This window comes from Camelina sativa, chromosome 11, assembly GCF_030686135.1.
Source record: "Camelina sativa cultivar CO46 ecotype springtype chromosome 11, ASM3068613v1".
In the NCBI taxonomy this organism is placed as follows: Eukaryota; Viridiplantae; Streptophyta; class Magnoliopsida; order Brassicales; family Brassicaceae; genus Camelina; species Camelina sativa.
This window is the reverse complement of record NC_141890.1, coordinates 37,312,434-37,326,887: the sequence shown is the minus strand read 5'-3', so window position 1 is coordinate 37,326,887 and position 14,454 is coordinate 37,312,434. Positions and strand designations below refer to the sequence as shown.

The following is a 14,454-nucleotide window of genomic DNA, read 5'->3' as shown; positions in this document are numbered from 1 at the left end:
GGCTAAATTAATAAATCTAAAATATTATGTAATAAATAAATTGAATAGCAGTGGCAATTGACAAAAAAAAAATAGCAGTGGCAATTTTATGTAATATTATGGAATATTAAGGGCAAATAATAAATTAGGGACAAAACTCTCTCGCGACGACACATCCACTTTTTTTTAGAGAATGCTTCTCTTTTAATATATAGGAGATATTTACGAATAAAATCGATGCGGATATTCCAAAAAAATTGATATCAGCTCAGTTAATAACAAATGTACTATAAATTAAATTTTTATTTGATTCATTTGGTAAGATTTGGGGATTTCCAAAAACTGAAAACCAAAATTAATCGAAATGTTTAACCCGAATAAACAGAATGCGCAAGACTAGGCGTAACTATATATATATATATATATATATATATATATATATGCAAGCGTGTGAAACTATTTTTTTTTTCATTTAACTGATGTCGGAAAAAATATAGAGTCATTCAAAATACCCTATATAATAAAACGGAAGTACACAACTTTTTTTTGTAAACTATATAATTTTTATAAGTTGGTTACAAAATAGGTTATACATTAAATATAGGTTGGTTATAAAAAAACGTTATAGATTAATTGGTCAATCCATGGGCTATATGAATACACTTAAGAATATCCTAAAGAATCTTCTTCAAGAGAATATTCCAATGATTTATATAATTTCCTAAATAAAATCTTTAGTATTCCATGTATCGTTACAAAATATATACTGTTAGGGATAAAAATATATTCTTAGGCGTAAAAAGGAATAAAATCTTGGCAATTTATCACACTTAATCGTGATTTCCGAGATCTTATTGTGCAACTGAAAATAAAATCTTACCTAAGCACATGTCATATTAAAAAACTTTCACCAAATATGTTCAAAAATTAAAATAAAAACAAACAACAAACATAATCATTTCTCATACATAAAATTACAAAATTAACAATATAAAACTTACAAAATAGATATATTTTTCAAATAATTATATTTAGCATATGATTTTATTGCATAATGTTTTATCCAAAAAAACTTTTTAAATTAATCATATAAATTATATTTTATTCTAAAACTATAATATAAATAAAATGAATTTCAACCCGTGCTCTAGCACGGGTCTTAATCTAGTATACTTTGAAGGCCATGAAAAAATGCAAAAGAAAGGACAAGGAAAACTGCTGAAAAGACTTCAAAGTATATCTTTAAATATTTAGAAAATACATCTTTAAAGGTATTATTTTGGTCAATAGTATCTAATAATTAAATGGAAAAAGAGTAGTTAAATCTTTGATAAAATACTGCTAAAGATAGTATGAGATCTTTTTTAAAATTAATTTTGAGATATTTAGATTTCATGGAAAGATAAGCATATGGGTGACTAGCTCTCTCTTTCATAACTTTTTTTTAACAAATATATAGATTTTGTAACTGAAAGAACTTTTTTTTTGTCAACAACTTTAATTGATTGACTCAAAATAACCAATTTTGAGGAACATTGTTATGAGAAGAAAATTACTAACACAATGAACTTTATTGGCCATAACAAGCAAAATTTTATGTACATGAAACAATTCATGATTTACTTATTAATGGGCAGATAGTTATTATCCTCATGTTCAACTTTTAATTATTATTTTTATCTAATAGAGTGTCTTTAGCTTGCTTATATATAGATTTAACTAATTACCCCAAGAACATACAATTCTCATAGAAAGAAAAGTTTAGAAGAAAACTAGAAAAGGTGAAAGTATGGAGAGGACAACCTCACTTGTATTTCTTGTTAGCTTACTTATCATATTTGCCTCAGGTATTATATATCTTCCAGAGTTTTTTTTTCAAAATTTTCCGAATTTTAATTTTCATTTATGAAATGCGTATTTTTTTTCTTTCTACATAACAAGCTATTTTGTTATGTGTACAACTAGTTTATCAAAATGGATGCTCTATATATCAAAACAAAAAATTTCAAATCCTAAACTGTAATCTAAATTTAATAAATTAGATGTCCATAGAAAATAACATAGTTACGGAAAACAATCACATATTTCCTCACAATTTAAATAGTATATATGTTTCATTATTATTTTCTTAGTTTACTTGTTCTTTCTATATGGACTATGGTACAAATACTTTTTTTTTAATGTTAAGTTTACTAAAGCATATAATGTTTCAGCTTTGAATCAAATAAGAGCTCATACATGCGACGAAAGATGCAAGGCCAAACACGGGCCATTGAGCGTAAGCAAATGTAACGGTGGGGATGGGATGTGCATGTGCACCTACGAATGTGCGCCACTTTTACAAGCCAAAGTGTGCGTCGGCGCGATTGATATGTGCACTGACACTTGTCCTCTGCGTTGCTGTGATAGACTATGCGCAATAAAGTACAAAAATGGAGGTGGGGGTTGTGTCGACTATGTTGGTTATAGGATGTGCATATGCGAGTACTCTTGCTAAAACATATTGACATAATTTTGTAAAACAAATAATATGGTGATAAAATTATTGATATTACTATTCTTGGTTCGGGTAATACATTATGAAACGTTGTCATCACAAATTAATTATCATTATCAAGAGACTAAGTTATGTTCCTAATAATGAAATGAAAATTAAGATAACTAAAACAAATGCACTTGAAGATCTAACCAAACCACAACAGAAGCCCTTGTGTGTTTTCTATATCTCTCTACTCAATCTAAGGCCTGAGAAAGATGAATTAAATACAAACTACAGTGTCTTACAAAAGATATCTCTGGTCTTTCATTCATCTGTAGAAGAATGTGTTTGGTTGGGCAATCTCCGGCCACTCACAAAGCTACTGAAGAAATGCAGAGCTCGTGAGGGCTGCGCGTAAGGCACCATATGAGCCGCTCCTCTCACTGTAGCAAAAGTCAGTAGCTTTCCATACTCGATGGCCCAGCCTCCAACCTAGTTACATTGAAAAGTTTGCAGTCAGTTTGAGAACTTTTTGCAGGGAGCAAACTTGGCTTTTGCTAACTTTAAAATTGTTTCACCGTCTCAGAACCTACTTGTCTTTTGTGAAACCAGGCTCCATATGGAACTGTGGTCGCGAAGTTGAGATCTTGAGCAAGTTCTCTTACGAGAGTTCTTGAACCCAGGAATGGAACTACGGAATCTTGATCTCCACTGCAATTTCGACAAGCTGGGTGTTAAGCTGCAAAAGACAGGAGAAGAAGGAGATAAAAGAGGTTTTTAATGGAATTATTTACCTGAAGATCCAAACAGGAATTTTGTTCAGTATAATTCTCTTCAGAACCGGAAGCATGTCAATGTTCCCATCGATGCCAGAGTAGTTTAACACACTGTGACAGGCAAAGTAAAAAAGCCAATAACTTTAGTTATAAACAGCTTATTTAATTTTGTGATCAATGAAACTAGGAGAGGGTATGCTAATTTACCTGCTGCACATTGACCATTCATAAGGCAGGTGAGTGCGGTTCGCATGAAGGGCTATCTGTACCTCTGGAAGGTTAAAATAGAACCGTCTTTCGTATGTCATACAAACATCCACTCCCAGGCTCATCTTAGTTGCCTGAAACCATTTTAAAAAATTAACAGACAATTCAACAATTAAAAGTTTTGTTGGTAGGACCAAAAGGTGAAAAAGGGCTGACCATTTTCTTGAGCCTCAGCTCTTGTTGGACGATAGACGGATAGCATACGTCAAGGAGAACATCATAGTTGTTGACGTACTCAGTGATGATGTTTTCGGTTTCACCGAGAGCCTCATTGCAGGCCGTGCTTACGTTATGAGGGCTGGCAAATGTGTAATCTTCAAAGTCACATTGGCTCGTGATTGTGAGTTTGAGTTCATCAGAGATCATCCCATGAGACCAGAAGAACTCGTACATAGCTGGACTGTCCCTGTCAAGCTTCAGAAGTGGATTGCCAATCTGATCAAACAGCAAAAGAAAAAAAAAACAGAAGGATTCAGAAGAGAACCAAAAGAGCTGATGGAACGTCAAGAAGGGTTCTTTTGCTTACTGCAATGCCTTTGATGTTGAACTTGAAACCACTTGACCGTGAATTGTAGCTGAGAATCGCATCAGCCAGTTGAGGTATGTAATGTCCTGCAAAATATATAGATATGAGAATATTGATGTTTTTAAGGTCAACAACATTCAATATATTTCATCGATTATCAAAGACACACACCTGCATAACTTTCGCCAGTGAGAAAGAGGTCGCGAGACTTCAACTTTGGGAACTTGTCCAACCATCTCAACAAGAACACGAGCATATCGCTAGCTGTTCAAACATATAACACATTTAAAGAAGCAACAATCTACTAATCTAGTTTGAAGAGTGGAATTTAGATTGTACCAGTAGATCTGTCTCCAGCGTTGTAATCAGAGCTTCGGTTGGAGTAAGACCATCCTACTCCAGCCGGTGACTCCACAAATAGCAAGTTCGAGGCTACACGTATTACAACAAGAGACAATAACATCAAATGTAGAACCAGAGAGTTGTGTGCTCTCTTGCATAAAACTGTAAAAAACAAACCTTTGTTCCAAGACATGGAGTTAACGCGGAGGCCACGGCCATCGCCTGTGGGGTAAAATGGACCTAACTCAGTGAAAGCTCCTCCACCAATCGAAGAACAACCTGGACCTGCAATACAAACCTCAAACATGAAATTTTAATTCAAAAATTCTTTAAACATATGAACTATGTAGAAAAAAACTGAGCAGGGAAACACGGACCTCCATTGAGCCAAAGGGTTAATGGTTTTGTATCTGGTTGTTTCACAGCCTCCACGTAGTAATAGAAGAGACTCCGACCAGCTTTCACGTCGACATCGACATAACCTGCGTATTGTTTGAACGCAACTGTTGGTTGACCTGGTAGCCTCACCACCAAATCTTCTTCCGGGTACCCTTGTGCAAACCACTGCACTGACAGCAGCAACAGCACTATTGCCACAGCCATGGCTTGCCACGACAAACTGCCCGTTGATATGTCAAATGAATCCACCACATTAATAAACCCAATTCAAACAAACAAGAAAGATATACACTATGAAAGATGAAAGAATAATCAAATCAAGAGAAATCTACATAACACCCATACAAAAAAAAAACATATCATTTAACTGAAACTATGAAACAAGAACAATTTTTAAAATTAGGAACTAAAAGGCTAAAAGATCTTGTTAAAAGTTTCGGAATCTCGAATCACAATTTTGATTTGGCAACGAAAAGACTACATTGTTCGAATTAGTGGGACAAGGGGGCAAAACATATGTGATCTATACCAAAAAAAAAGTAGAGATTCTTGATGTGTCTAGCAGTAAGATCTAAGTTACTAAAACACTTCAAAAATCAGCTAATTGGGTGGGGGGTATAAGATCACAAACCCAGTAGAGATACAAACAGTGAAATGATTCTGGAAAGAAAATTCACAAGTAAAGCATGAATCTTTGAGATACCCATTAGACAAAATCCACTTTCGTATACGTTGCAAACAACAACAGCGATTTTACCAAAAAAAAAAAAAAAAACAGCGAGCAAAAACAAATTACCCGGTTTGCTGAATTAAGACAAAGAAGAAGAGAAAAAAATACCTAAAACAGCAAACTACAACGAAAATTTAGATGAGGATTCTGGTCTTATCTTCTTGAATTGGACATTGGGAGTGACAACAAACTGAAAGATGTTTGAAAAGTTTGGACGAGTAATTTTATCAAAAACCAAAAAATCCGAATAAATCTATTTTCATATTGGGTTAACTCCGGTTTAGTGCATTTTTTTGGTAGGACTCCGGTTTAGTGCAATGGTTAATGGTAAACTGCACTAAGGTCACCCGTACATATGTTTTTACCAAATTAATAATACTTTCATTAACTTTAAGATGATTTTTTCTTATACTTAAAACAGATTCTATATATTTATTTAATGTTTTGCAAAAAAAAAAGGAAAAAAAATCGGAATAACTATATTTTCATCTTGGTTAACTCCGGTTCGGTTCACTTGTGTGTTTTTACTAATTTTTCTTTTGTGGTATGTTTTTTACCAAATTAATAATACTTTCATTAACTTTGAGAATTATTTTTTATATATTTGAAACATATTTTAAATATATATATATATATATATATATATATATTTAATATTTTGCAAAAAAAAAACAAAAAAATCGGAATTACTCTATTTTCTTTTTGGATCACTTGTCACTTGTCTAATATTTTTTACCTTTTTCTTATGTGATATGTTTATACCAAATTAACAATAATTTCATTAACTTTAAGAATTATAAGAATTATATTTATAATTAAAACAGATCATCATTTATATTTATTTTATATTTTCCAAAAAAAAAAATCTCTCGAGTTTATAAAAAACTAGGTAGTTGTCTACACGATGCCTGGGTAGGTTACGTATATACTTGAATATAACATTTGATTTTTTAAAGTTGTCTATGCTGTGATTTTAAATGTGCTTCGTGTTATGGCAAGGAGATAAGACTGTTGTTAAGCGAAAGTTAAATCTTAATTTATTAATATTAGCTGTTTTTATGGGACAAAGTCGTACTAGGATTGGTGACCTCCCGCGAAGTTTTTCTGTTGCATCCTTCTCTCTTTCTTTTTTTTTTTTTTTTCGCAAGCCTCGATAGTACAAACAGATGGTCGTAACTTTGACACCGTGAAAAACCACGCAAGCCATAATACCTTTCTTGAAAGCTCCAAGAGAGTTTCCAGCAAGACAATGGGTCTACGTCCCATTGAACCATTTTGGAGGACAAATTTTGACGTTTAAAGGCATTTCAGATGTTTTTTTTGTGATCCCGACATTATTTGTTGCGTATACAAAACTATGTTTGGATATGGTTATTGCTTGTTTTTCGAAGGTGGAAGCACGTCCAAGGTGACTAAACCGCTCCACATATCAAGTGGGACCTACATTGAATGATCTCTTGAGGTTTCGAAAAAAGATATATGCGATTACAAGGGACATATTAACAGATGCGATCATACCAGCACTAATGCACCAGATCCCAACAGAACTCCGCAGTTAAGCGTGTGTGGGTGAGAGTAGTACTAGGATGGGTGACCTCCCGGGAAGTCCTCGTGTTGCATCCCTCCCTCTTTTTTTTTCTTCGCAAGACTCGATAGTTTAAACAGAACGTCGTAACTTTGACACCGTGAAGAACCACGCGAGCCATACCTTTCTGGAAAGCCCTGAGAGAGTTTTGAGCAAGGCAATGGGTCTTTGTTCCATTGGACCATTTTGGAGGACAAATTTTGACGTTTAAAGGCATTTTGGATGTTTTTTGTGATCCCGACATAATTTGTTGCGTATACAACACTATGTCTGGACATGGTTATCGCTTGTTATTCGAAGTTGGAAGCACGTCCAAGGTGACTAAACCGGTCCACATATCAAGTGGGTCTACATTGAATGATCCCTTGAGTTTTCGAAAAAGGATATATACGACTGCATGGTATATACTAACGAATGCGATCATACCAGCACTAATGCACCGGATCCCATCAGAACTCCGCAGTTAAGCGTGCGTGGGCGAGAGTGGTACTAGGATGGGTGACCTCCCAGGAAGTCCTCGTGTTGCATCCCTCCTTTTTTTTTTTTTCGCAAGCCTCGATAGTACAAACAGAACGTCGTAACTTTGACACCGTGAAGAACCACGCGAGCCATAATACCTTTCTGGAAAGCCCTGAGAGAGTTTCGAGCAAGGCAATGGGTCTTTGTTCCATTGGACCATTTTGGAGGACAAATTTTGACGTTTAAAGGCATTTTGGATGTTTTTTGTGATCCCGACATAATTTGTTGCGTATACAAAACTATGTTTGGACATGGTTATCGCTTGTTTTTCAAAGTTGGAAGCACGTCCAAGGTGACTAAACCGGTCCACATATCAAGTGGGGCCTACATTGAATGATCCCTTGAGTTTTCGAAAAAGGATATATGCGATTGCAAGGGATATACTAACGGATGCGATCATACCAGCACTAATGCACCGGATCCCATCAGAAATCCGCAGTTAAGCGTGCGTGGGCGAGAGTGGTACTAGGATGGGTGACCTCCCGGGAAGTCCTCGTGTTGCATCCCTCCCTCTTTTTTTTTTCGCAAGCCTCGATAGTACAAATAGAACGTCGTAACTTTGACACCGTGAAGAACCACGCGAGCCATAATAGCTTTTTGGAAAGCCCCGAGAGAGTTTAGGGCAAGGCAATGGGTCTTCGTTCCATTGGACCATTTTGGAGGACAAATTTTGACGTTTAAAGGCATTTTGGATGTTTTGTGATCCTGACATAATTTGTTTCGTATACAAAACTATGTTTGGACATAGTTATCGCTTGTTTTTCGAACTTCGAAGCACGTCCAAGGTGACTAAACCGGTCCACATATCAAGTGGGACCTACATTGAATGATCCCTTGAGTTTTCGAAAAGGATATATGCGATTGCAAGGGATATACTAACGGCTGTGATCATAGTAGCACTAATGCACCGGAGTTTTTGAAAAGGATATATGCGAATACAAGGGATATACTAAAGGCTGTGATCATAGTAGCACTAATGCACCGGATTCTATAAGAACTCCGCAGTTAAGCGTGCATTGGCGAGAGTAGTACTAGGATGGGTGACTTCCCGGGAAGTCTTTGTGTTGCATCTCTCCCTCTTTTTTTTCTTTTTTTTTTCGCAAGCCTCGATAGTACAAACAGAACGTCGTAACTTTGACACCGTGAAGAACCACGCGAGCCATTATACATTTTTGGAAAGCCCCGAGAGAGTTTCGTGCAAGGCAATGGGTCTTCGTTCCTGTAACGCCCGTGTTCCAAAAATTAATATATAAATGATTTGAGTTTATTTCGGGAACTGAAGTTGAATCGATTTAGTCTGGTTGGTTTATGAGGAGTTGTTAATTAAACCAAGCTCAATTATATATGTGATCATATGGTTTAATTGAGTTTTGTTTATTAAACCGAAACTAGATCAGCCTAAACCAAAAGCCCTAAGTTTCTCTTTTAAAAGAGAGGGACGAGTTTGTTGGCCCTCACGTACGAGGGAGAGGAAACCCTAATGGACGTCGAAAGAGAAAGTGGTGAAGGTGGAGAGAGTGGGAGGTGGTCAACGTATTGTTGTGGTTCCGTGTAGAGTTGGGGTGTCGTTTTTGTGTGTACGTGTGCGACTTCGGATCTGGGACAAGGAGAGAGAGCGAGGGGGTACGGTTAAGATGTGTTCGTGTTGTCTTCCGACGCATGAGGAGGAGAAGCAACCAGAGTATTAGAGCCAGCGTGCTTGTGCTGTTATCAGGAAAGAGAGAGACGGTGAGAGAAGAGAAAGCCGTGAGGAGAGAGAGAACGGGTCGTGGGGAGGAGAGAGAGAACGAGACGCGACGGAGGTGGAGAAGTCTCTCGTGGGTCTGGTTAGTCATGTCGTGGCTTTGGAAGCTTTGTTAGTGGTGGGAGAACAGAGCTGGAGTGAACAGAGGTGAAGAGGAGAAAGAAAGTAAAAGAAGGTTAGAGATAAAGGTAGTGTGGAGGAGTCGACTTTGGATGCTCGCCAGGGCCATATCTGATATTGTTACGGGAATCTAATGATAGTGGCGTAATTTCCATCAAGCCAATAGTCGACAGAAGCTGAGATAGCATCATTTGGAATTAATATCAAAGAGTTATGTGCGTTGCTTCTTGGCCAAGTAATTGCTGCAAACTGTGGAATCTGGGTTAAGTATAAACCCTAGAAAACAGTTCCGAGATGGTTCTTTGTAGGCATCGTTTGGAGGACAAAAACTAGTCTGATCGAGACGAAATTGGTGGAGAGATTCGTGATAGTACTGGCTCCATATCCAACGGTGGAGTTGCGATTTGAACGGTTAGTTTGTGTTTTATTCGAGTATTGTTTTGGAGGTTTTGTATGGTCTGAATTGTGGTAAATTGTATCGTTGGTTGTGCCAACAAGTTCGGTTTGTGCTGGAACCTTGAAGGGGCTTCCATGGCTTATGGTGTTAGGTCTTGGTTGTTAGAGAACTAAGGTGGAGCTCAAGAGTGTAGGAATAAAGTTAAGTCGGTGAATTAGAGGGTTTATCGGAGAAGTGTTTCTGTGGCTGGACGGAATAAAGTATTCCAGCCCACCTCTCTTATTACTCGGTCGCTAGGGATGGTTGGTTTTGCGATTCAGTAACAAGATGAGGTGGTGTTTGGTGTAATTGTGAGAGTTTTTGTAAGGAGCGATTTCTACGCCGGTTGTCTCGTCGGAATTATGGGGTTCCAATGAGATCTTTTCCTGTAAATCCTGTGTGAGGATTGAGAATCCGGGTCCGGTCGTTTCAGTTTGGTATCAGAGCCCTTATGGTTCTAGGGCGGTCAAGTAGATTGGTTTAGAGTGGTTTAGGAATTTAATTAGTTTACTTATTTTCTTGTTGGGTGATGTGTGATGTTGGGTGATGTGTGATGTTGTGTGATGGAATTGATTATGAGTAGTTAGTCAATTTGCATGTGGTTTGGAGTCCTAGTATCATCCTCTTCGAGCATTCAATGAGATTCCACGGTAAGTTGTTTTCCATGTTGTAGTTGTGTAGAGTTTTTAGCTTCTGTACGGGAGGTGCAATTGGCTATTAAAAAGTTGTTGGAAAGTGGTGGATCATGCCAGTATCGGCAAATACCGTTGGCGGTGGTTTGTGAAAGTGGATATGTTCGAAATGGATTTCCGAGAAGTTAAGTTGGAGACTTACTTCGTCCAGGGTGGCTAGAGTGCCACTGTTTAGCAAGATAGTAGTTCACATGATGGTCAAGAGGGGGGGGTCTGAGGTTGTGGCCAATGTGCTTACTGGTGTTGCTGGAGGTCCAGTGGGTGTTGTGAGTGTGGTAACAGGTTTTGCTCAGATCGTGATGATCGTATTGCGGATTTACTGACATTGTTGTTGGTGAAGATTTAATAAGATGAGTAGTTCTAATGAAATCTTGATGTGGAATGGGTTAAGGGATTATGTGATTCTAGAAATGGAAAGTTTCCATAAATAAAAAGTTTCTAAACATGGAAAGTTCTATGAATAGTTAGGACTTGTCTTTTTTGGAAAGGAGATGTGAAATGCCGGAGTGGCGGGAATGTTTAATGGATGACCTGAAGAGTGGTCGGAGATGAGATGATCAGTTCTCATGGATTTTTGATTGGTGATTTCACGGTGTTACGAGATATGCGGGTTCTAAAATGGGAAGTTTTATGAATAGTTAAAGTTTGTCTATTTATGGAAAGTGCGGTTGCAGAAAATTGAAAGCTCTATGAATAGTTAAAACTTGTCTAATTTTGGAAAGGGCATGAGTAAACACCCGAATGGTTGAGACATTTAGGGTTGGTCTGAAGAGTGGTCATAAGGGTGGTGATATTGAGGAAATATGGTGGTGGGTAGGATATTGCGATGTTTTATGCGAACCACGAGAGGTGGTTCCGGTCAAGAGATGATTATAGACGTTAGGACTTGTTTGCTCATGAGGAGATGAATAGTTCTCATGGGGAGATGATTAGTTCTCCGGAGGAGATGATTAGTTCTCCTGGGGAGATGATTAGTTCTCCTGGTGCACCGCAGGCTTGACGGGTTGCGACCCTGAGAGCGGCAGAGGAGATGATTAGTTCTCCTAGGGGATGATTAGTTTCCCGGAGGGGATGAGTATTTCCCTTGGTACCGAGATCTCAAGGTTGACGATCCGAGAGTAAGACGGCATGGCTCGAGGACGACGGTTTGAGAGTGCAAGCAGTGCAGTTCGAAGGTTGCGACCTAAGAATGTATGAGTGAGGGAGCAAACAATGTCTAGGACGTGGATATGAGCATAGTGACTGGATGTAGACCTCAAAGGTCGGGAGTGATGTCGGGTTTTGGGTTATGGTGACCAGTGGGGTCAGGGGTTATGTGGACCGTTGGTTCACGTTGATGTGCGGGCTGTTGCAGCAGTGGCACGCAAAGTTTTGGTTGACGGTGTTCAGTCCGGTCGGAGGATGTGCGGGCTATGGTAATGATTGCACACAGGTCCTTGGCGGATGCACGATGTTGCGGGATTCGAGGACGAATCTTTATTGGTGGGGAGAATTGTAACGCCCGTATCCCAAAAATTAATATATAAATGATTTGAGTTTATTTCGGGAACTGAAGTTGAATCGGTTTAGTCTGGTTGGTTTAGGAGGAGTTGTTAATTAAACCAAGGTCAATTATATATGTGATCATATGGTTTAATTGAGTTTTGTTTATTAAAACGAAACTAGACCAGCCTAAACCAAAAGCCCTAAGTTTCTCTTTTAAAAGAGAGGGACGAGTTTGTTGGCCGTCACGTACGAGGGAGAGGAAACCCTAATGGACGTCGAAAGAGAAAGAGGTGAAGGTGGAGAGAGTGAGAGGTGGTCAACGTATTGTTGTGGTTCCGTGTAGAGTTGGGGTGTCGTTTCTGTCTGTACGTGTGCGACTTCGGATCTGGGACAAGGAGAGAGAGCGAGGGGGTTAAGATGTGTTCGTGTTGTCTTCCGACGCATGAAGAGGAGAAGCAACCAGAGTCTTAGAGCCAGCGTGCTTGTGCTGTTATCAGGAAAGAGAGAGACGGTGAGAGGAGAGAAAGCCGTGAGGAGAGAGAGAACGGGTCGTGGGGAGGAGAGTGAGAACGAGACGCGACGGAGGTGGAGAAGTCTCTCGTGGGTCTGGTTAGTCATGTCGTGGCTTTGGAAGCTTTGTTAGTGGTGGGAGAACAGAGCTGGAGTGAACAGAGGTGAAGAGGAGAAAGAAAGTAAAAGAAGGTTAGAGATAAAGGTAGTGTGGAGGAGTCGACTTTGGAGGCTCGCGAGGGCCATATCTGATATTGTTACGGGAATCTAATGATAATGGCGTAATCTCCATCAAGCCAATTGTCGACAGAAGCTGAGATAGCTTCTTGGCCAAGTAATTGCTGCAAACTGTGGAATCTGGGTTAAGTATAAACCCTAGAAAACAGTTCCGAGATGGTTATTTGTAGGCATCGTTTGGAGGACAAAAACTAGTCTGATCGAGACGAAATTTGGTGGAGAGATTTTTGATAGTACTGGCTCCATATCCAACGGTGGAGTTGCGATTTGAACGGTTAGTTTGTGTTTTATTCGAGTATTGTTTTGGAGGTTTTGTATGGTCTGAATTGTGGTAAATTGTATCGTTGGTTGTGCCAACAAGTTCGGTTTGTGCTGGAACCTAGAAGGGGCTTCCATGGCTTATGGAGTTAGGTCTTGGTTGTTAGAGAACTAAGGTGGAGCTCAAGAGTGTAGGAATAAAGTTAAGTCGGTGAATTAGAGGGTTTATCGGAGAAGTGTTTCCGTGGCTGGACGGAATAAAGTATTCCAGCCCACCTCTCTTATTACTCGGTCGCTAGGGGTGGTTGGTTTTGCGATTCAGTAACAAGATGAGGTGGTGTTTGGTGTAATTGTGAGAGTTTTTGTAAGGAGCGATTTCTACGCCGGTTGTCTCGTCGGAATTATGGGGTTCCAATGAGATAGTTTCCTGTGGATCCTGTGTGAGGATTGGGAATTCGGGTGCGATCGTTTCAGTTTGGTATCAGAGCCCTTATGGTTCTAGGGCGGTCAAGTGGATTGGTTTAGAGTGGTTTAGGAATTTAATTGGTTGAACTATTTTCCTGTTGGGTGATGTGTGATGTTGTGTGATGAAATTGATTATGATTAGTTAGTCAATTTGCATGTGGTCTGGAGTGTCACTGTTTAGCAAGATAGTAGTTCACATGCTGGTCAGGTGGGGGGTCTGAGGTTGTGGCCGATGTTCTTATTGGTGTTCTAGAGGTCCAATGGGTGTTGTGAGTGTGGTAACAGGTTTTGCTCATACCGTGATGATTGTATTGCGGATTTATTGTCATTGTTGTTGGTGAAGATTTAATAAGATGAGTAGTTCTAATGAAATCTTGATGTGGAATGGGTTAAGGGATTATGTGATTCTAGAAATGGAAAGTTTTCATAAATAAAAAGTTTCGAAAAATGGAAAGTTCTAAGAATAGTTAGGACTTGTCGTTTTTGGAAAAGAGATGTGAAATGCTGGAGTGGCGGGAATGTTTAATGAATGATTTGAAGAGTGGTCACAGATGAGATGATCAGTTCTCATGGATTTTTGATTGGTGATTTCACGGTGTTACGAGATATGCGAGTTTTAAAATTGGAAGTGTTATGAATAGTTAAAGTTTGTCTATTTATGGAAAGTGCGGTTGCATAAAAATAGAAAGATCTATGAATAGTTAGAACTTGTCTAATTTTGGAAAGGGCGTGAGTAAACACCCGAATGGTTGAGACATTTAGGGTTGGCCTGAAGAGTGGTCATGAGGGTGGTGATATTGAGGAAATATGGTGGTTGGTAGGACATTGCGATGTTTTATGTGAACCACGAGAGGTGGCTCCAGTTAAGAGATGATTATAGACGTTAGGACTTGTTTGCTCATGAG

At 38.6% G+C, this 14,454-nt stretch overlaps 2 protein-coding genes, 2 non-coding genes and 2 pseudogenes across 5 annotated transcripts; 5 read left to right on the top strand and 1 right to left on the bottom strand.

Moving 5' to 3' along the window:
- The first annotated feature begins 1,669 nt into the window (after nt 1-1,669).
- On the top strand, nt 1,670-2,538 carry LOC104725222 (putative defensin-like protein 179). The gene is made up of 2 exons (XM_010443848.3): nt 1,670-1,826; nt 2,193-2,538. The coding sequence occupies exons 1-2, from the start codon at nt 1,769-1,771 to the stop codon at nt 2,474-2,476; spliced, it is 342 nt and encodes a 113-aa protein (XP_010442150.2). The 5' UTR covers nt 1,670-1,768; the 3' UTR covers nt 2,477-2,538.
- Nucleotides 2,511-5,753, bottom strand: LOC104725221 (serine carboxypeptidase-like 42). 2 transcript variants are annotated; one of them, XM_010443845.3, is made up of 11 exons: nt 5,607-5,753; nt 4,747-4,988; nt 4,547-4,654; nt 4,367-4,459; nt 4,199-4,291; nt 4,028-4,113; nt 3,658-3,936; nt 3,442-3,575; nt 3,253-3,345; nt 3,052-3,169; nt 2,511-2,950 (listed from the first exon to the last, which is right to left on the bottom strand). In XM_010443845.3, exons 2-11 carry the CDS (start codon nt 4,970-4,972, stop codon nt 2,783-2,785), a joined length of 1,398 nt encoding a protein of 465 aa, XP_010442147.1. In that variant the 5' UTR covers nt 4,973-4,988; nt 5,607-5,753; the 3' UTR covers nt 2,511-2,782. The 2 variants fall into 2 exon arrangements, with proteins under 2 accessions (XP_010442147.1, XP_010442149.1); XM_010443847.3 differs by having other exon boundaries at nt 5,565-5,718.
- Nucleotides 5,754-7,002: 1,249 nt separating this feature from the next.
- Nucleotides 7,003-7,121, top strand: LOC147934936 (5S ribosomal RNA; annotated as a pseudogene).
- A 374-nt stretch (nt 7,122-7,495) lies between these two features.
- Nucleotides 7,496-7,614, top strand: LOC147934935 (5S ribosomal RNA). The gene has a single exon (XR_015573285.1). It is a non-coding gene; the product is annotated as a 5S ribosomal RNA (ribosomal RNA).
- Nucleotides 7,615-7,990: 376 nt separating this feature from the next.
- LOC147934934 (5S ribosomal RNA) lies at nt 7,991-8,109 on the top strand. Its single transcript, XR_015573274.1, has one exon. It is a non-coding gene; the product is annotated as a 5S ribosomal RNA (ribosomal RNA).
- Nucleotides 8,110-8,556: 447 nt separating this feature from the next.
- LOC147934933 (5S ribosomal RNA) lies at nt 8,557-8,675 on the top strand (annotated as a pseudogene).
- Nucleotides 8,676-14,454: the final 5,779 nt, after the last annotated feature.

Bases quoted from the DNA above. Each gene is read 5' to 3' on its own strand.
- LOC104725222 (XM_010443848.3), top strand. From the start codon at position 1,769: ATGGAGAGGACAACCTCACTTGTATTTCTTGTTAGCTTACTTATCATA. The intron at 1,827-2,192 runs GTATTATATATC...ATAATGTTTCAG, and splicing joins ACTTATCATATTTGCCTCAG to CTTTGAATCAAATAAGAGCT.
- LOC104725221 (XM_010443845.3), bottom strand. From the start codon at position 4,972: ATGGCTGTGGCAATAGTGCTGTTGCTGCTGTCAGTGCAGTGGTTTGCA. The intron at 4,292-4,366 runs GTACAATCTAAA...ATGTTTGAACAG, and splicing joins CGCTGGAGACAGATCTACTG to CTAGCGATATGCTCGTGTTC. The intron at 3,937-4,027 runs GTAAGCAAAAGA...CTGTTTGATCAG, and splicing joins TCAACATCAAAGGCATTGCA to ATTGGCAATCCACTTCTGAA.